A 20,995-nucleotide genomic window follows, 5' to 3' on the forward strand; every position below is an offset into this window, starting at 1 on the left:
AAAAAATTAAATCGGAATATATTGGTTTAAAAAAACAAAAAATTTAAATCGGAATAATATATGTAACTTAAAATACTGGGTAAAAAAAAAAGAAGGAAAAAGTACACATTCCAAATTAATTGATTTCATTGAAATTGGGCTGGAAAGTAACCTAGAATAAGGTAATAACGTTGAAATTTCATTTTGACGCCGTCTACTTTGATTTTGAAAACGTGCCATTAATGCAGTATTTTTACAAGATATAATTAAGATAGAGCCCAAATACCTGAGATTTAGTTTTGTAAGGTTATTACCTGTTATTTACCAAGATTTTCCCTTGTGACGGCTCATATGTGGAAGATAAAACTTGGGGGAATTCTAATCAATTGTGTCCTTGAGATTTTTGCTATTGTCATCCATCAACAGTTTATATTAATATAATTGTTGCTAGTTTGGCCTATCAGATAATGATGAACAGAAAGGAAAAACTATAATTTCTGTACTGACTGGGGTTCATACCTTGTGTATTTTGAATTCCAGTTAAATCAGATGATCATAAAAATACCAACAAAAGGCAAAATATAATAATATATATTAATTCTAAAATATATGGTAAATTGCAAACAAGAATTCTATAGAATTAAATGTCTGGCCTACCATAAACTTATTCAGTGCCAGTGATGGTGTATCTGTAGATATCTATCTCAATTCATGTTAAAAACGTTTTTAAAACATTAAAAAAAAAAAAAAAAACCTTCCAAAAATTAAATTAAAATTTTAAAATAATAAAGTTGAAAAACAGATTTTGACGTACACTGAGGTGAACATTCATAGATAGAACTATAAATGAAGCTTTACTGATGCAGGACATGTAATTTATGAGAAATATAGCTACATTTGTACAATCAGTTTTGAGCTAAATGCAAAAGTTGATGCCGCAGCCAACAAAAAAGTTATACCTATACTTCCATCTTTTTAGTTTGTACATGTATTGTAATGTAAAGGTAAGACAAACATCACCAGACTTAGCAACAACAGGATAAACAATGCTATTGACAGTATGGTCACTGGTTATAAAATTATATTATATGAATATTGCACAATGACAGTTCAATTAATCAGGTTTTTATTTACTTATTTTGATGATCAAAAACACTTAAAACAAGTAAATATTGATTTCATAAATTAGCAGTGTTTCATTATTAGTATTTGATATACATATCATTTATTAGTTGTATAAGTGAACTGGACAAAAAGTCACGTCCTAGCTGGCTCCTACTGAAATTTTAAAAAGTAAATGTTACATCATAAAGAATATTTTTTTTAGTAAATTGCTATATCGTACCGTCACACGTTTTCGATCGACACGCGTTTCTGATCGCTCATTTGTAATTGCAATAGTGCGAGAATGCGCAAGCATTGACGTCACCACAAGAACGAAAACGAACACGGAAGTCACTGCTTTTGTTCCGAGAGAAAAATGCTGCGTGTCAAGTTTCCAATGGTAAGTTTTAACTCAAATATCAACAACCATAGTATATTTTATCAGTTTTCACTAATGTACATATTTGGTATGAAGAAAATGCTTTACGGAGCAATATCTAGTTGTCAAAAAATGTTGTAAACTTGTCGGCTGCTACACTGACGTCACATCCGTCAAAAGTCACGTGATACACCACGTGATACTCATGCAACCATAAAAATATATGGAAGACAATTTGGGGCAAATCTTATGTTGTTTTTGACGTTACCTTGTTTTGGACATATTTTAATTAAGGGTTTTTCCCATAAGCTAAAATTTGCCACAGTTATGGGCAAATTTAGAATTGATATTCAATAAATTATGTATGTATTTTATATAATTATAAATAAATTTTATATTTAATTAATTTTAAAAAAAAGAAGATATTCCTTTTAAAATTATGTACCAACGGACATCGATTGTGTTAAGTCAGGACCAGACCCTTTGTTGTCTCAAGAAGAGGAGCAAACTTTAGTGACACATGTTGAGTTTATGTCATCTGTGGGCTTTGGGTATACCCGCACTGAAGTACTTAATATTGCCACAGACCTTGCTGTTCATCTTGGCAAAAGAGAAAAGGGTGAAAAACCATTTTCCCTGCGATGGTTTTATGGGTTTATGAAGCGATGGCCCGAGCTTAGAGTTCAAAAACCACGATCACTTGAAATCATGCGTGCCAAAGCAACATCAAAAGATACCATCAACAAATACTTTGATAGCCTGGAACAGATTTTAGACAAGTATGATTTACGAAACAGTCCAGAGTCCATCTACAACATTGATGAAAAAGGCATCGTAGAAAATCACAAACCCCCATCTATTGTTGCATCACGTTCCAATGTCCCAGTTGCTGTAACAACGAGCAGGTCCAACACTACTACGGTTATTGGGTGTGGAAATGCCCTTGGTGTTGCCATACCACCGTATTTTGTTTTCAAGGGAAAGCGCATGCGGGAGGAATTGTTAGCAGGTTGTACGGCAGGCACTGCAGGAACCGTTAGTGAAACGGGTTGGTCGAATACTGGTATTTTTCAAAAGTATCTTAAAGAACATTTTTCAAAGTATGTTCCAGCAGCATCTTCTGACAAGCCTGTCTTAATTCTTTATGATGGTCACACGTCACACATAAATGTTTCCCTGATCCAGTGGGCACGAGAGAGGCACATAATATTATTTGTATTACCTGCTCACACATCGCATGTTCTTCAGCCAATGGATGTGGGATGTTTCGGCCCGTTCGAACGCATTTACAATGGCATGAGACATACCTACATACGCGAACATGCAACATCGGGTATTGACAGACATTCCCTTTGTGAGACTGTCTGGAAAGCTTACTGTGCAGCACTCACACCCGCCAACCTGCAGTCATCGTTCAGAAAGACCGGGATTTATCCATTTCATAGAGACGTTATACAGCCTTCAACATTCCTGCCTTCAGCTGTTTTAAGCAACAACATGGAGTCAGAAAATGAATCACAAACCAGGGCAACTGTCAACTGTGAAGACAATTCATCAAAATGCAAGACGTTTTTCACAACTGCAGAAGAAGTGATCACAAGAAAACCAAAACCTACTAAGGAGAGGAAAGTACTCAGTGCTGTGGTCAGTGGTAAAGCCATCACGGAAGATTTGGTTTTGGAAGATATCAGGGAACATCAAAAGAACAAACAAAACAAGGAAGGATTGCAGAAAAGAAAATGTACAAAATCAAAGAAAACTGAAGATTCACCAAAACCAAGTACGTCAGGAATTCTTTTCCCACCCAGTGCTAACACAAAACAGCAGCTTGAAGATGAAGACGATACATCGGAGGAATATGACGACCCTAGCGATCTTTGCTGCAAGTGCAAGAAGAGCCAACCAGACGAATACAAACACTGTGTTTCACTTTGCTTCGTTTCGTGGGCACAATGCACCTATCCGGCATGTCAGCATTGGGTACATTTAAAATTTTGCACTCCAGTTAGGGTTGTACGGAGACATTCCGAATTTTGGTGTCCTTGCCATAATGGAATGGAAGAGTAATAATCACTGGAGTAAAAAAAAACTGAAAAAAATTATGTAAAATATGTTAAACGTTTAGCCTAAATTTTTCTTTATTCTGAAAGTTAAGTAACATTGATTGAAAGTTACAAACATTTTTAAATCAGTTATATAACGTGGAATTAAGTGTAAAATATGACATCAATAGTGCTCCATACAACGCAACAGCGACCGAGAAAATAGCCGACCAACGAAACGATCGAAAACATGTGACGTTATTAAAATACAGAGGAAATTCCTTTACGACAAAGCAAGACGTTTTCTCCAAGGATATTATGGAATTCATTGCGGATTACTGGTGTTTTATGTGGTAAACTATTGTGGCAACAGGTAGGTAAATTATTAAATACTTACAATTTTTTATTTATATTTTATTCATATATTTCGCTTAAACGATCGAAAACACGTGACGCCAGGATACGGCATTTAGAAATAGCCTGGATATTATGTTAAACAGTGTATTTCAATAAGCAAACATTCTATCAGGAGAGCAGAGTTTTTTGGAATTTACTGCAGTGTTAAAAAAGTGATGTCCATTTTCGTCACATCCTGGCACATTTTACTTTCTCCAGGGTTCGCACGGGCCTGGAAAAGACTTTGAATTTTGACGTAGTACTTGAAAAGTACTGGAATTTTGCAAATTCAGAAAAGGTCCTGGAAAAGTACTGGAATTTCATTAAAAACTACTTGAAAATTGCCGAAATGTACTTGAGGGTTTTTTTTACAAGCAGAATGTCTCTCTTACTGATTAAAATCTGGAAAAAATAATAAGGATTTGCTGACGTATTTCTCGGGTATTTATCGTAATCAAAACCCGGAAGTGATATGTGTTGCTGACGATATAGATAGACTGGCATACAAGTCCTTGCTGCGCTTGCTATATGCACCACAGTGTGAAGATTAAAGTAGACTGGGCTGCTGTCTACTGGAAACAGTGCATTACTAATAGTTGAACCGGTTTATGAGCGAGACAGGTAACCAGTCGTGTGCTGAAAAACGGTCAGCTGTAGTTAACTAGTGATGTGTGTGTGTTAAACTGCTTGTAACATTGTGCCAAAGACTACTTGAAAAACTGAAAAATATACTTGAAAAGTACTTGAAAAGTACTGGAATTTCTGTTCACCAGGTCTGTATGAACCATGTTCTCATTTATAGCAGCTACAACATTTATTTGATGAGGGACATAAATTTGATACATGTAACTGGTACCGAGTTTGTTATTCTATACATGTATAAAAATTACCCAAACTATTTGGGTTTTTTTTTTCTTTTTTCTTAAGGCCTTTATTTTCGATATAGCCTACATCGGCTACACGTCCATGTATATAGAAACGACATAAAACAATTTACTGTTCTTGGTATTGCTTTAACTTTCTCTTTTATTCACAGTTTACAGATAATTTTCAAAACCCAAAGTTCTATATATTCTGTAAAAAAAAAAAATCTATAATGAATTGCATTAAACTACCATTTTATTACAAGTTTAACACTGAAACCAGAAAGAAGTAAACGCAAACGCTTAAAACTACGTGACGTCCTTGTGTGTGTTTTGCCAAATCGTGATGACGTCATATTTAGTACCGACAAATCGTCCAATAGTAGTGTACGTTAAACAAATGCAGGATAATTTCTCAGTGAGAAATGATGATTTTTATTTTCCCTGTTATGAGTGCCTGCTGGGGTAATAAAATGTCACAAGACATTGGGGGGAGGGGGGGGGGGGTATTCCTTTTACCATCCATTATCATTGTTTTCATTTGCGACAATTGTAAACATTAATTTATCAATAATAACGGTTGAATGTCACTAAAACTAACTAAAATTTGGTGTCTTTTATGCAGGTGGACGGTACAGTAAAGAAATGTCATCTGAAGACCTCCAGGAGGGTGATGTCACTGTCAGCCAATACTCAGCAGAACCGAATGTTGCCTATGACAGACTATATGTCAAACAACGTGTTGTCAAGGTTACCAGACTGAACCCTAATACGCCCATCTCCAACAAGGAGATTCGTTTTGTCTGCCTTTCGGACACACACTCGAGAATTGAACGAACTCCTGATGCCATCCCATTTGGAGATGTTTTGCTGCATGCTGGTGACTTGACTAACATAGGGTTGGCTGCACACGTCGACACGTTTAATACATTTTTAGGTACATGTAATTATATTTAGTATTTGATTTGTAGTGCTTGCTTGGGGTGCTTGCATCACAGGATTGAACTACGTACTTTGGTGGATCCATTCAACTTATTGGTTTTTTTCCCCATTCCAACCAGTGCACCACCACTGGTCAAAGGCCGTTGTATGTGCTTTCCTGTCTGTGGGAAAGTGCATATAAAAGGTCCCTTGCTGCATAAGAAAAAAAATGTAGCGGGTTTGCTCTGATGACTACATGTCAGAATTAGCAAATGTTTGACATCAAATAGCCTATGATTAATAACTTGATGTGCTCTAGTGGTGTCATTAAGTATAGTGTTATATAAGACTCCAAAAGAAAAAGAAGTTTATTTTGTTTAACGACACCACTAGAGCACATTGATTTATTACTCATCGGCTATTGGATGTCAAAGATTTGGTCATGTTTGATATATAGTCATAGAGTGGGAAACCCACTACATTTTGTTTTATCAGTAGCAAGGCATCTTTTTATATGCACCATCCCACAGACAGAATAGCATATATGTACCACAGCCTTTGATATGCTATGGTTTGATTGGTTGGTTGCCATTGCCGGAACTTCACTTTCATATAATGTTTCCATTCATGAGTCAGATTACACATATGTTATACGATCTACAAAGATTTACAAAAACAAATGGACTCATTTGTTTCGTAAACATGAAATGGTATATTTTCATAAGCAGCGGCTTTAGTAATATATAAAAATAATTATTTTCAAATGCAAATACAGTTGTAAGTCAAGTAATGCGCGTAACATTATACGACGTAATGGTCGATGGCTTTGTTGTAGACTGCAGAGGAATTTTTACATTAAAAATCAGTTAAAATTGACAATGGGTAATAATTTAAGAGAATAACCAACTCGCTACGAGGAGTTATGAATTATCTGTCCCTCGTGAATGAATGTTGTAAAACCCTCGCGAAAGGCTCGGGTTTACAACATTCATTCACTCGGGACAGATAATTCATAATTCCTTGTAGCTCGTTAGTTATTCTCTAATTAAAAATAACTGGGTTTGTTGTACAATAGTTTAAGTTTAATAGATAATTTGGCGAAATGTTCTGCTCACCCAGAATTATGGCCCAGATGTTCCTATAATAAATCAATATTCCATTGGTGTCATTATACACGAAAAAAATCTTTTAATTTTAAACTTGCATGTTCAGTGTTTCTGCCAGAAAGTAATTTTTTGGGTATGGCGCTATATGGAATTGAGAGTGCCGGGACGTAGCCCAGTGGTAAAGCGATCGCTTGATGCGCGATCGGTGTAGGATCGATCCCCGTCGGTGGACCCATTGGGCTATTTCTCATTCCAGCCAGTGCTCCACAGCTGGTGTAACAAAGGCCATGGTATATACTATCCTGTCTGTGGAATGGTGCATATAAAAGATCTGTTGCTGCTAATCGAAAAAGAGTAGCCCATGAAGTGGCAACAGTGGGTTTCCTCTCAGTATCTGTGTGGTCCTTTACCATATGTCTGACGCCATATAACCATAAATAAAATGTGTTGAGTGCGTCGTTAAATGAAACATTTCTTTTTATGTAGCCCTGATGTCCATTGGTGTCATTATACACAAAAATGTTTTTAAATTTTAAACATACATGTTCAGTGTTTCTGCCAGAAAGTAATTTTTGGGTATGGTGCTATAATGGAATTGAATGCAACCACAGTCAACAAGGATGTATGAGGGGGGGGGTTTCTCCCCCAGAAAGAAAATGGGTTAAGCTTAGGGTTAAGAAAATCATGCAGTAATGATACATGTACATGTAATTAATTTTGTCAAAAAGTTAACTTAAAAAAACAAAATCTGCCCAAAAATTTGGGTATATGGTGCCATACCCGTTTTACCCTCTGGCCGAAGCCCTGATTTTCTTTCATTTAATGTTTTACAGGAATGTTACCTCACAAAGTGAAATTTGTAATAGCAGGAAACCATGATATTTCATTTGACAATAGCATAATGCAGAACCCTCAGGAGTTCACCAAATATATTGATGTCACCCGACAGTATTTACAGTCCCGAAATTTGAAGAGCGTTAAACAGCTACTGACCAACTGTGTTTACCTAGAAGACTCCACAGCTGAGGTGTGTGGCATCAAGATCTACGGAGCTCCTTGGTTAGTGAGAATGACGTTCCATTGATCAACTATTCTGTAACTTTATAGAGGCTATATACACATGTATTTCATGGATTTTTTCAAATACGATTTTTATGTCGACGAGTGATGTGTGAAAATATAGTTTTCACACATCACAAGTTGACAAAAAAGCGTATTACAAAAATTTAACACCATGAAATGGTCTATTTATTATATATCTGTCCTAATTTTGGACAATATCTTTCGCTTTTTAAAAAAATCTTTTGCTTATCCTATTGACAACATGTAACACCGTTGTATATACCGGTGTATTTCTTACGATGGAACTTTTCCAGAAAATTTACTTGGCCATAGGCTTTTTAAAAGAAATTTGAATAAAAATTGTCTATATTTAATTATATGACTGTGCAAACATACACATGTACCTGACAAAGCAATCCTTGAAAACCCCCCCACAAAAACAAAACAAATCGAACTCCGTTAAAATTTAACTTAATACACTCAATGACAGGACTTTGTGTCATCATTATTTAGCTTCCTATTCAGTTCATTTTAGATATTTTAGCGTAATTGCACTTCATATCCCTTTTTTATAGGTACAGTTGTTTAATTTAAATTTTAGTTATTTTTCAAATACGATCCGATGCATAAAATACGAAGAAACGACACAATGGGAGATAATTTAATCATGAACTTTTACAAAAAAGTAAATACGTTTTCTTCGTTTTCACTGTAGTTAAAATACAGTGAAAATATTACTTTTAGATCTACTCATGCAAATGTAATAATTTCTTTATTATCCATATTATTATTTTAAAAAAACATTTTTTATGAATGACAAAGACCGTCTCAAAACATTTCAACCACAATTAGAAGGAGTGTAATAAAATGAGCTAGGACTGGAGAAGCAACGTCATCTTATGACTTCGCTTCCCAAAATTACGTCATTACAATGACATGAGGCGGAATGCCAATGGAACTTTAGGGGAGGTTTGGACGGTATTATAAAAAAAAATGAAAATTAATATATAATAAAATTATAACTGTCGCAACCCCCATGATCCGCCTCTGAATCCACTACCCATCAGTCCCGGCTTGTGAAGTTTCGGTCTGGGCTAGTGGAAATTATCAACTGTATTACTTAAATACATATACAATGTAGGTCAAAACATCTTTGAGGGCTAGCAACTTTCTCAAACATTTGTCATATATATTACGCTGCGTATGGATTTCAGTAACTCGGTTATGCTGAACCATATGGATAATAAATTAGGAAAGATTTGTCAGAATAAAAAGTTTACCGAATTTAGCGAGGCTATACAAGATGCTAATAAAAAAAAAAAAACCCCGACAACACGCCCTTTCAATAAAGTTCCAGTTAAATACGTTGAAGTTTGAAAAACCGAAAGTTTGTTTTGTTTAACGACACCACTAGAACACATTGATTTATTAATCATCGCCTATTGGATGTCAAACACATGGTCATTTTGACACAGTCATAGAGAAGAAACCCACTATATTTTTCCATTAGTAGCAAGGGATTTTTTATATGCACCATCCCACAGACAGAATAGCACATACCACAGCCTTTGATATACCAGTTGTGGTGCACTGGCTGGAACGAGAAATAGCCCAACCACGCATGAGGCATGTGCTTTACCACTGGGCTACATACCGACCCCAAGATGCCAATATTTCATGACACTAAATTTTAAAGTAAAGTAAAGTGTGTTTTATTTAACGACGCCACTAGAGCACATTGATTTTTGTATCTTATCATTGGCTATTGGACGTCAAACATATGGTCATTCTGACACTGTTTTTTTTTTTAGAGGAAACCCGCTGTTGCCACATAGGCTACTCTTTTACGACAGGCAGAAAGGGATCTTTTATTTGCGCTTCCCAGAGGCAGGATAGCACAAACCATGGAATTTGTTGAACCAGTTATGGATCACTGGTCGGTACAAGTGGTTTACACCTACCCATTGAGCCTTGCGGGTTTGGAGTCGGTATCTGGATTAAAAATCCCATGCCTCGACTGGGATCCGAACCCAGTACCTACCAGCCTGTAGACCGATGGCCTAACCACGACGCCACCGAGGCCGGTCTAAATTTTAAAGAGACATGCACTAGACTATTCCCACAAAAATACTTGTGAGATTGTTTTGTTGGTGATTAACTGAACCCATATGAGTGGTTACGTAATAGTAAAAAGCTTCTTTCCTTCCTTCCTTCCTTCCTTCCTTCATGTACCAGCTCTCAGAATCAATATTAATACTCCAGGTTTGTTTTGTTTAATGACACCACTGGAGCACATTGATTAATTAATCATTGGCTATTGGATGTCAAACATTTGATCATTCTGACTCTGTAGACAACATAGGAAACTCGCTATAGTTTTTCTAACGCAGCAAGGGATCTTTTTTATGCACTTTCCAACACAGACAGGAAAGGAAAGCACATACCATTGTCCAGTTGTGGTGCACTGGTTAGAACGAGATAAAACTCAGTCAGCTGAATGGATCCACTGAGGTGGTTCGATCCTGTGACGTAAGAACCTCAAGCCAGCACTCAACTGACTGAGCTAAATCCCGCCCCACACAATTCACTGAACTGCAACTTCTTCACAAGCGGCAAGACGTAGCCCAGTGGTACAGTGTTCACTCGATGCACGGGCGGTGTGGGATCGATCCCCGTCGGTGGGCCCATCGGGCTATTTCTCGTCACAGCCAGTGCACCACGACTGGTATATCAAAGGCCATGGTATGTACTACCCTGTCTGTGGGATGGTGCATATAAAAGATCCCTTGCTGCTAATCGGAAAGAGTAGCCCATGAAGTGGCAACAGTGGGATCCCATTAGAGGCATGAGATTTTTAATCCAGATACCGACTCCAAACCCTGAGTGAGTGCTCCGCAAGGCTCAGTAGGTATGTGTAAACCACTTGCACCGACCAGTGATCCATAACTGGTTCAACAAAGGCCATGGTTTGTGCTATCCTGCCTGTGGGAAGCACAAATAAAAGATCCCTTGCTGCTAATCGGAAAGAGTAGCCCATGTAGTGGCGACAGCGGGTTTCCTCTCAAGATCTGTGTGGTCCTTAACCATATGTCTGACGCCATGTAACCGTAAATAAAATGTATTGATTATGCATTGTTAAATAAAACATTTCTTTCTTTCTGTTTCACAATGCCTCAAGATATCGAGCTGTAATTTTGTGTTTGCCTTAATCATGTACTGTTACAGATCAAGTTTGACTTTCATGGCGATTTACCACTCTTTGACAGAGTTATGGCCCTTGAAATTATGAGATACAAAAATGTGTTTTTCAGACTGTTTTTTTCGCAATGCCTCAAGGTACTGAGCTAAAATTGTGTGTATCGCTTTATCATGTAGAGCGACAGATTAAGGTATATCCTAACAGGCTGCGAGCGATTATTTTAGAAATCATTGATTTGCATCCTAACCACACGCGTGTGACGTGGAAGATTTATATGTCGCGCCGTACACGTGCAGTTAGGATACGGCGATTGAAATCAATGATTTCTATAATAATTGCTCGCATCGCTTGCATCTGGTTAAGATACTGCTTTACGATTGACAGAGTTATTGCGAGGTATTGCTTTTTTCTTAGTTTTTTTCGGTTTCTGATATGACAACCTACATGTAGCTCTCTAAAGTTTTAAGTAGCTAATATTTTCTGATTTACAGTAATTGAAAATCGTAATATTTCTTGTTACGTTATCCCGGTCATTTGGGGACAAGGACTTTTCTTTGTAAAATCTGATTTTGTTTTTCATTTGAGCGGAACTCTCAATCCTGCATGGGGTATCGTCCGATCCCCTCGATCTCCCCTGGCTACGGGCCTGACATGGTACTTAATGTTTGCTTCAAACATTCAAACAAAGTACCTTATGACTGTGCATAATAAACCCTCATGAATTTAAAATAAAGAGACCATCCTGAGTTTGTAGTTATATTATCAAGCTGTCGGCTAGTCTAATCTGTTATAAATAAAACTGACATCTTTCTTAGGTTAAATAACCTGGCTTTGAATTTAAATAGCTGTATATGCAATACAGTTACATTTCTGACCATTCTCAGGTCGGTATAGCAACCGAGAAGTCGGTGGGGGTACTGTAGCCCCACTTTTATAAACCTGGTTTAAAATATGGCTTTTGCCCATATCCGATATTTACTGCGTACGAATCCGAAGCAATGGTTTGTCGGGCGTTAACAACAAAATATTTTTTATTTCGTGATAAGCAATAATTCACAAATGTCTCCAATAAGTCTTGTTGGATGTCGACAGAATTTTCGGGTTCCCTACTGATAGAATAATTAATCATGGAGATATTCACATTCCTATTGTGTGGCCTCCCATTGTCTATGCACCCCCAACTTGTCCACAGGTCTATTTTTGCGAGATCTCACATGAGTTCGCGTCCTCGAGTTACCCCGCAAGGGGCACTTGCACAGTAGAATGTGAAAGAGGTCTATTAATTGTGCCCCCCTCACGATGAAGCCAGGATATAAAGCACTGGCCGAACGGAGCAACACTGGCTGGATCAACTATAGTTTGAACGTAGAAGTTATGATGTGGCTTTCCAAAATGATGTCATTCATTGGTTTTGAAATCGTTATGATATGTGTGTGATACTGGTTATATTTCCCTGTATCTCTTATACTATGTGGATAATAAATATACAGAAGTTCACAAACATTGTTTTTGATTCCTATTAATTACAAAAGTTTATTTTGCGCAAGAATACATGTATATATTGTTCTTGTGCAAAATAAACAAGTGCAATAAATAAGAAGCGAAAACAATGTATGTGAAGTTCTGTATTTATTACATACCTTCTTTTATTTTTTACAAAAACGGTTTTTAATTTCACGGCTATCTCTGGGTGAGCAAAACAATTCGCCAAATTGTCTTTAAATATGCAAAATCCACTGTTATATTTTTCAACAAAAATACCAATTATTACATGAAATGTTTTCGCCAAATCAAAATAAAATTCGCCAACTGTTCCTGATATTCTCAATTGGCGAATTTTGTGAGTGCCAGAGCTAGTCCTGTTAATTTAATGTCATAACTACACTTTCTTAAATCTTCTAATCAGCCATCTTTCATGGATTTACTTAACGTTAAGAATCATATTCTACGGCAGTCTTGTGTAATGTTTCCAATATGAAATGACGTAATTTGTAAATTAGACACGACGTCAGTAACAAAAAAGATGCTAACTCCAGTTAAAATAAAAAGGGAATTCCCCATTTACATACGAGTGATACAAGATAAATTTATCACACGGTTTGAAAATGTCTTTTTATGCACATAGTTCAAGATATTCAGGGAAATGTAACCAGTATGACCTACATTTGTCATAATGATTTCACGTGCACAACGAATGATGTAATTTTGTGAAGTGACGTCATAACTTAATGTGGCTTCCCCAGTGTAAACACTTATAAAAATGACGTCATTTCGGAAAATAACGTTGTTTTGTCATCTCTTTTTAATTACATTTGAAACGTTTTGACATGGTCTTAGCTTGTTATTCACAAAAATAATATTTGGGATAATGTGGATAATAAAGAAATTATTACACTTGCGTGTGAATTGTACTGATTTTACGAGAAAAAAATTATATTAAGATAAGGAGAATGATAGGCAGAGGGTGATAGATGAGAAAGATGAATGAACTTGTGTCAGGATTCATGTATTACACCCGCTCTCGCTCGGGCAATACAATAATCCTGACGCTCGATCGTGTGGTAAAATCCGTACGACACACAAGCTCGTATAATAATACCTATTTATCACTATAGTAAGATTGACTAGGTATGTAATAAACAGAGATTATTATACGACCTTGTGTGTCTTACTGATTTTACGAAACGAGTGTCAGGATTTTTGTATTGCGAGAGCGAGGGTAATATGTGAATCCTGACACGAGTTTCATAAAATCAGTACGACTCACATGTGAATGTAATAATTTCTTTATTATCCATATTATTATTGTTGTTTTCTTCATGAATAACAAGATCCAACTCAAAATGTTTCAGCCACAACTAGAAGGAGACAACGAAATGACATCATATTTCAAATGCACAGTCTGAGCAAGGACTGGAGAAGCAACGTCATGTTACGACGTCGCTTCCCAAAATTACGTCATTACACTTATTACACGTGTGCTTCGTATGATTATTATTAACTCGGTTATGTTGAACCATATGGATAATAAATGTGTATGTTGTAGGGTTCCTCAGTATTGTGACATGGGCTTTAACTTGGAGCGAGGACAGGCTCTCCTTGACAAGTGGAACCATATACCCAACGACACCGACATCCTCATCACACACGGTCCACCACTGGGTGAGCAGGACTAATGTTTTGGTTTTTATTTTGTTACTAAAAGTTACTGGTGAACCAACAAACGTGATACAGGACCATCAGGGCTTGGAAAGACGGGAATTCAAATACACAGAGACCTTAGTCTCTGAAAAATAGTAGATTGGGTACTTTGAAAGACGGGAATTCAAATACACAGAGACCCTAGTCTCTGAAAAATAGTAGTTTGGGTACTTGGAAAGACGGGAATTCAAATACACAGAGACACTAGTCTCTGAAAAATAGTAGTTTGGGTACTTGGAAAGACGGGAATTCAAATACACAGAGACCCTAGTCTCTGAAAAATAGTAGTTTGGGTACTTGGAAAGACGGGAATTCAAATACACAGAGACCCTAGTCTCTGAAAAATAGTAGTTTGGGTACTTGGAAAGACGGGAATTCAAATACACAGAGACCCTAGTCTCTGAAAAATAGTAGTTTGGGTACTTGGAAAGACGGGAATTCAAATACACAGAGACCCTAGTCTCTGAAAAATAGTAGTTTGGGTACTTGGAAAGACGGGAATTCAAATACACAGAGACCCTAGTCTCTGAAAAATAGTAGTTTGGGTACTTGGAAAGACGGGAATTCAAATACACAGAGACCCTAGTCTCTGAAAAATAGTAGTGTGGGTACTTGGAAAGACGGGAATTCAAATACACAGAGACCCTAGTCTCTGAAAAATAGTAGTTTGGGTACTTGGAGAGACGGGAATTCAAATACACAGAGACCCTAGTCTGTGAAAAATAGTAGTTTGGGTACTTTGACAGCAAGGGGGTGGGATGTAGCTCAGTGGTACAGTGCTCACCTGATGTGCGATCGATCTAGGATCGATTCCCCTTGGTGGACCCATTGGGCTGTTTCTCATTCCAGCCAGTGCACCACGACTGGTATTACAAAGGCCGTGGTATGTGCTATCCTGTCTGGGATGGTGCATATAAAAATCTCTTGCTACTAATGAACAAAATTAAAGCGGGTTTCCTCTTTGAAAGCAAGGGGGTGGGACGTAGCTCAGTGGTACAGCGCTCGCCTGATGCACAATCGGTCTAGGATCGATTCCCGTTCGTGGACCCATTGGGCTATTTCTTGTTCCCGCCAGTGCACCACGACTGGTTTAACAAAGGCTGTGGTATGTACTATCCCTTGCTGCTAATCAAAAAGAGTAGCTCATGAAGTGGTGACAGCACGTTTCTTCTCTCAGTATCTGTGTGGTCCTTAACCATATGTCTGATGCCATACAACCATAAATAAAGTGTTGAATGCATTGTTAAATAAAACATTTATTTCTTTGGTGAAACGGTTTCAGGCCCAAATATCGCTATCATTTTTGCGTCGTTAAATAAAACATTTCCTTCCTTATTCTTTTCGTAAAATCAGTACGACACACACAAGCCTGTATGCTAATTAATCTGTATGTATTTCAGGTCGCGGTGACCTCTCTTCAATGGGTCTCCGAGCTGGTTGTGTAGAGTTACTCAACACAGTACAGAGAAGAGTGCAGCCAAAGGTCCATTTATTCGGTCATATTCATGAAGGTAGCAGCAATCTACAGCGATTTGTTTTGTTTTGTTTTTGTACACGACCATATTTTAATGTTTTAAGTAGCCCAGTGGTAAAGCGCTCGCTTGATGTGCAGTCAGTTTGGGATCGATTTCTGTCAGTGGGCCCATTGGGTTATTTCTCGCTCCAGTCAGTGCACCACGACTGGTATGTCAAAGGCTGTGGTATGTGCTACCCTGTCTGGGATGGTGCATATAAAAGATCCCTTGCTGCTTATTGTAAAGAGTAGCCCATGAAGTGGCGACAGTGGGTTTCCTCCCTCAATATCTGTGTGGTCCTTAACCGTATGCCCAACGCCATATAACCGTAAATAAAATGTGTTGAGTGCAACGTTAAATAAAACATTTCCTTCTTCCTTCTTCAGAGTTTAAAGGAGAGGTGGGACATAGCTCAGTGGTAAAGCATTCGCCTGATGCATGGTCAGTCTGGGGTCGATCCCTGTCGGCAGGCCCATTGGGCTATTTCTCGTTCCAGCCAGTGCACCACAACTGGTGTATCAAAGGCCGTAGTATGTGCTATCCAGTCTGTGGGATGGTGTATATAAAGGACCCCTAGCTACATGTGCTAATGGAAAAATGTAGCAGGTTTCCTCTCTAAGACTATAATTATCATAATTCGGCCTGTTACATTCTTGGGAACCGAAATTATCTGAAGTTTCCCAAATGAAAAAAAATCCGAACCCAGTACCTACCAACCTGTAGACTGATGGCCTAACCACGACACCACCGAGGCCGTTGATTATAAACTGACCTTAAGTATATACATGTATCTACGCTTTCCCAAATCACAAAACAATGTGTTTAAATTATATTACACCTATCTCACCACGGGTTGTCCCCAACTTTACGTATGATTTTGGCGGGTGTATATGGTCTAGCATTATGGAGTGTTGTTGGGGGAAGGGAGAGTATCTAATTTTGACAAAACGAGCATTATATTGGCTAATTGAAGTTTAAATTTGATTACAATGTTTTCAAAATTGCTAATAATTGTTTTACGTGCAGCTTCTGGCCTGCTCTTTATAATGTCCCACCGGCCTCGGTGGCGCATTGGTTAAGCCAAAGGTACTGGGTTCGGATCCCAGTTGAGGCATGGGATTTTTAATCCAGATACCGACTCCACAACCTGAGTGAGTGCTCCGTAAGGCTCAATGGGTAGGTGTAAACCACTTGCACCGACCAATGATCCATAACTGGTTCAACAAAGGCCATGGTTTGTGCTATCCTGCCTGTGGGAAGCATAAATAAAAGATCCCTTGCTGCCTATCATAAAAGAGTAGCTTATGTGGTGACAGCGGGTTTCCTCTAAAAAAAAAACAGTGTTAGAATGACCATATGTTTGACGTCCAATAGCCGATGATAAGATAAAATAATTAATGTGCTCTAGTGGCCTCGTTAAATAAAACAAACTTTACTTTTATAATGTCCATGGTGGTGCTGCAATGTCGATGAAAGAAAGAAATGTTTTATTTAACGACGTACTCGACACATTTTATTTACGGTTATATGGTGTCAGACAAATGGTTAAGAACCACACAGATATTGAGAGAGGAAACCCGCTGTCGCCACTTCACGGGTTACTCTTTTCGATTAGCAACAAGGGATATTTTATATGCACCATCCCACAGATAGGGTAGTACATACCACGGCCTTTGATATACCAGTCATGGTGCACTAGCTGGAACGAGAAATAGCCCAATGGGCTCACCGACGGGGATCGATCCCAGATTGACCGCACATCGAGCGAGCACTTTACCACTGGGATACGTCTCTCCCCTGCAATGTAGATGAAAGTCTGGTCATATATTATATGAACATTGGGGAAAATTTTTACATGAAGGGTTATCTCCCATGGACAAATAAAAAGTGTTTATTTAGTTTTTTTACTGTCCTGGGTGGTGTTGTTGTTAAGCCATCAGACATAAGGCTGGTAGGTACTGGGTTCGCAGCATGGTACTGGCTCCCACCCAGAGTGGGTTTTAACGACTCATTGGTTAGGTGTAAGACCACTACACCCTCTTCTCTCTCACTAACCAGGCACTAACGAATAACAACTAACCCACTATCGTGGACAGACAGCCCAGATAGCTGAGGTGTTTGCCCAGGACAGCGTGCTTGAACCTTAATTGGATATAAGTATGAAAATAAGTTGAAGTTGAAGTTAAATGAAATGAAAAAGTAAATGTCCATTTTGTTGCACATACGGTACATATTACATGTATTAAATTGCTGACACAAAAACAAAAGACAACACTAACATTAATAGTATGAAGTAATGATACATATTGGTAAGTTTCTTTTTTTTATGCAGTAGATACATTTTTGTCCTTTAAAAATATCCCACAGAATTTAACTTTTAACCGGTCCAATGTGATACATTTTCTTCTCAGGTTACGGGATGACATCTGATGGACAAACAACATTTATTAATGCCTCGAACTGTACCGTGCGATGCAAGTGTACAAATCCACCAATTGTATTTGATCTACCTATCCCAGCTGGACATAGCAAGAGCGAACTTGCAGCCATTAACATGGAGGATGTGAATCTTACTCATAAGGAGACGTGAGGAGAACTCCCATCTACACTTGATACATTGGGCAATATATAAACATCATACAACATATGTATTTTTCTCTCCCTCTCTCTCTCTCTCTCTCTCTCTCTCTCTCTCTCTCTCTCTCTCTCTCTCTCATTTCTATTTGACCTGTATATAACAGCCACCTGCTTACGGCAGCCCTTTCATGTGAATATACATGTGTATTTAAGTGTCTGTGTGGTTGTGTGTGTATATGCACCATCTGTCCATAAGAGCCACTATAAAACCGTCCAATGCATTTCCGTCTATATTTGACCTATCTATAACAGCCTCCTGGACCCATATTCACAAAATATCGTAAGCCTAGTTTTACACCTAAACGTAAATCTACGACTGAAGAGCTATTCACGAAACAACGAAAACGTAAGTTATGTGTAAAGTTAGACGTAAATATAAGAGTGCCTCAGGTTGCAACTAACGCTGCACGTAAGTTGTGTACATATAATAAATCAAGAACGATCGCCGTTATTTACTATTATTTACGGAAACTAGCAGCATTTCCAATAAATGAAGCAGTTTGCTATGGCGAACACCCACGGATTGAACATATTTTTGTTCGTGATCGAACGGATGTTTTCGACTTGGCCAATTTCTCCTGAGTTATCTTTTCCTTTTTAAGAAATGTCCTCAAGTTCGTACCAAAACGCGGATCCCCACCAATACCAAAATGCCATGGTTCACTGTTCACAATGTTATTGTTAGCAGACGACAAACAAAATTGCGTTTTGCGCATTTGTTATTTACCCGGTAGCCATCGTTTCTAATGTGTTTTTTATTAATTACTCCAGTGAGAATGTTAAATCGTAGATTTACGTCCAACTAAGTTACGTTTACATTTACGACCATCTTTGAGAATAAGGTGCTTCTTGCACGTAAACGTAAATCTATGGCACACGTAAGTGCTAGTCGTAGACGTAAATTTACACTTTTTTTGTGAATATGGGTCCTGTTCAGTACAACCAGCAGCCGCTATAGAATGGTTCAACCTTCTATAACAGCCAGAAGACACATGTATGTTATAGAAAGAAATAAGGGATCACACTAAATAATAACAGCAGTTATCATTCCAGTGGTCACTCATACTGGGGGAAATATTTTTGTTATTTTCTCTGTGAGAAATATTCTGCATTGGTGTAATGCACAATGCTATTGGACGATTTGACGCTTACAAGCAATAACCATGTGGGTATATACTAAAGATGATGGTATATACTAAAGATGATGTCATGATTTGGCAAACCACACAAAATGATGTCACATACTTTTAAAAGTGTTTGTGTTTACAGCTCTGGGCCCCGTTTTATGAAACGATCTTAGCACCAAGATCACCTTATGTACATATGGCATTTAAGGTGATATTAATATTTGTACTAGGTTAAATTTCATTTTATTTCCTTAAACAGATTTTTTCGTACACGTGTATGAAATTATTTGAAGACAAAATCCAGTTTGGGCTTCTTACAAATATTAAGATGACTGGAAACACATTGAATATACAGACACTGATATTCTAAACAAGAAAATATATTTAATATGTAAGTATAATCGTAGAAATTAGTAATTTTATTAGTCGGAAACATCTTACAATGCAGCAAACTCAGTAATGTCCCTTTAATGCAATTCATTATATAGTGTTTTACAGAATAAATAAACTTTAGTTGTTTGAAAATTATCTAATAACGGGAATAAAATACAAAGTTAAAGCAATACTCAGAACAGCGTGTTTACATCATTTCTACATGTATTCAGGCTACATAAAATAGCTGGGTAATAAATAGAATAACAAACTCGGTACAAGTTATTCTTACACACCCGTTGGTGAGAACACTATGCGTTATTTTTGGTTATACATGATTGTTTACACATGTACATGTGTTAACAATTTCAAGACATACGACTGGTCTGCTCTTAGGTGATGACCAGGTCAACACTGCCATACATCCAATAAAAAACTACACAGTGGAAATTGATTAGACTGTGATGTATAGTTAACCTGACATTCATGTGTCTGTGTCGCATAAGTCGGCTACAAGTGCAATGGTTGTAAATATCTTTTAGTCGAAAACAATGTTAAAATGTGCTTAAAATCTGGTTTTTGAGGATATGTAAGAAATAGAATAATACATTCATATTCATTAGATACCATTTATCTTACAACTCGTTGCTTAAAACCGTATCAAACTCATTTTGACTTGTTAGATACATTTTAAAACAACTCTTTGTGAGATAAATGGTATCTAATGGCCACTCGTGTATTATTCTCTATTTATCAAATTTATGTCCTTTGTGAAACAAATTTCATGAGAAGTGAAAATTATTTCACTCGGGGGGAAAATAAATTTAATAATAACTGGTAACTCGTTTATTATTGTCTATATGGTGACTGACTGTAACCTAAACACTCAGTCTATCATCAGGCCTTGACCTTAGCTTTTTTCAGTGATAGGCCACCGGGCTACCAGGTTATAAAATCTAGTAGCCCTCATTACAAACTGGTAGCCCCATAACCTTCTTTTTTTTTTTTTAAAGAGGAAAAAGCAAAACCTTTAATTTTTTAGGGTCAGAATCTGTCCGTGTTACTGGTGGTCAGATTAACACTATGCAGTCCC

General features: G+C 37.5%; 2 protein-coding genes across 4 annotated transcripts; both read left to right on the plus strand.

Annotated features, from left to right (window-relative positions):
- The first annotated feature begins 1,340 nt into the window (after positions 1 to 1,340).
- LOC121385668 (metallophosphoesterase MPPED2-like) lies at positions 1,341 to 18,783 on the plus strand. Of its 3 annotated transcripts, none has more exons than XM_041516435.1 (6): positions 1,341 to 1,483; positions 5,389 to 5,700; positions 7,624 to 7,849; positions 14,098 to 14,213; positions 15,653 to 15,763; positions 18,178 to 18,783. In XM_041516435.1, the coding sequence occupies exons 2-6, from the start codon at positions 5,409 to 5,411 to the stop codon at positions 18,354 to 18,356; spliced, it is 924 nt and encodes a 307-aa protein (XP_041372369.1). In that variant the 5' UTR covers positions 1,341 to 1,483; positions 5,389 to 5,408; the 3' UTR covers positions 18,357 to 18,783. The 3 variants fall into 3 exon arrangements, with proteins under 3 accessions (XP_041372369.1, XP_041372367.1, XP_041372368.1); XM_041516433.1 differs by lacking the exon at positions 1,341 to 1,483 and adding an exon at positions 3,092 to 4,673; XM_041516434.1 differs by lacking the exon at positions 1,341 to 1,483 and adding an exon at positions 3,092 to 3,877.
- On the plus strand, positions 2,171 to 4,947 carry LOC121385041 (tigger transposable element-derived protein 1-like). Its single transcript, XM_041515576.1, has 2 exons — positions 2,171 to 3,113; positions 4,937 to 4,947. Exons 1-2 carry the CDS (start codon positions 2,171 to 2,173, stop codon positions 4,945 to 4,947), a joined length of 954 nt encoding a protein of 317 aa, XP_041371510.1.
- Positions 18,784 to 20,995: the final 2,212 nt, after the last annotated feature.

The sequence above is a fragment of the Gigantopelta aegis genome, chromosome 11 (assembly GCF_016097555.1).
Source record: "Gigantopelta aegis isolate Gae_Host chromosome 11, Gae_host_genome, whole genome shotgun sequence".
Taxonomy (NCBI): Eukaryota; Metazoa; Mollusca; class Gastropoda; order Neomphalida; family Peltospiridae; genus Gigantopelta; species Gigantopelta aegis.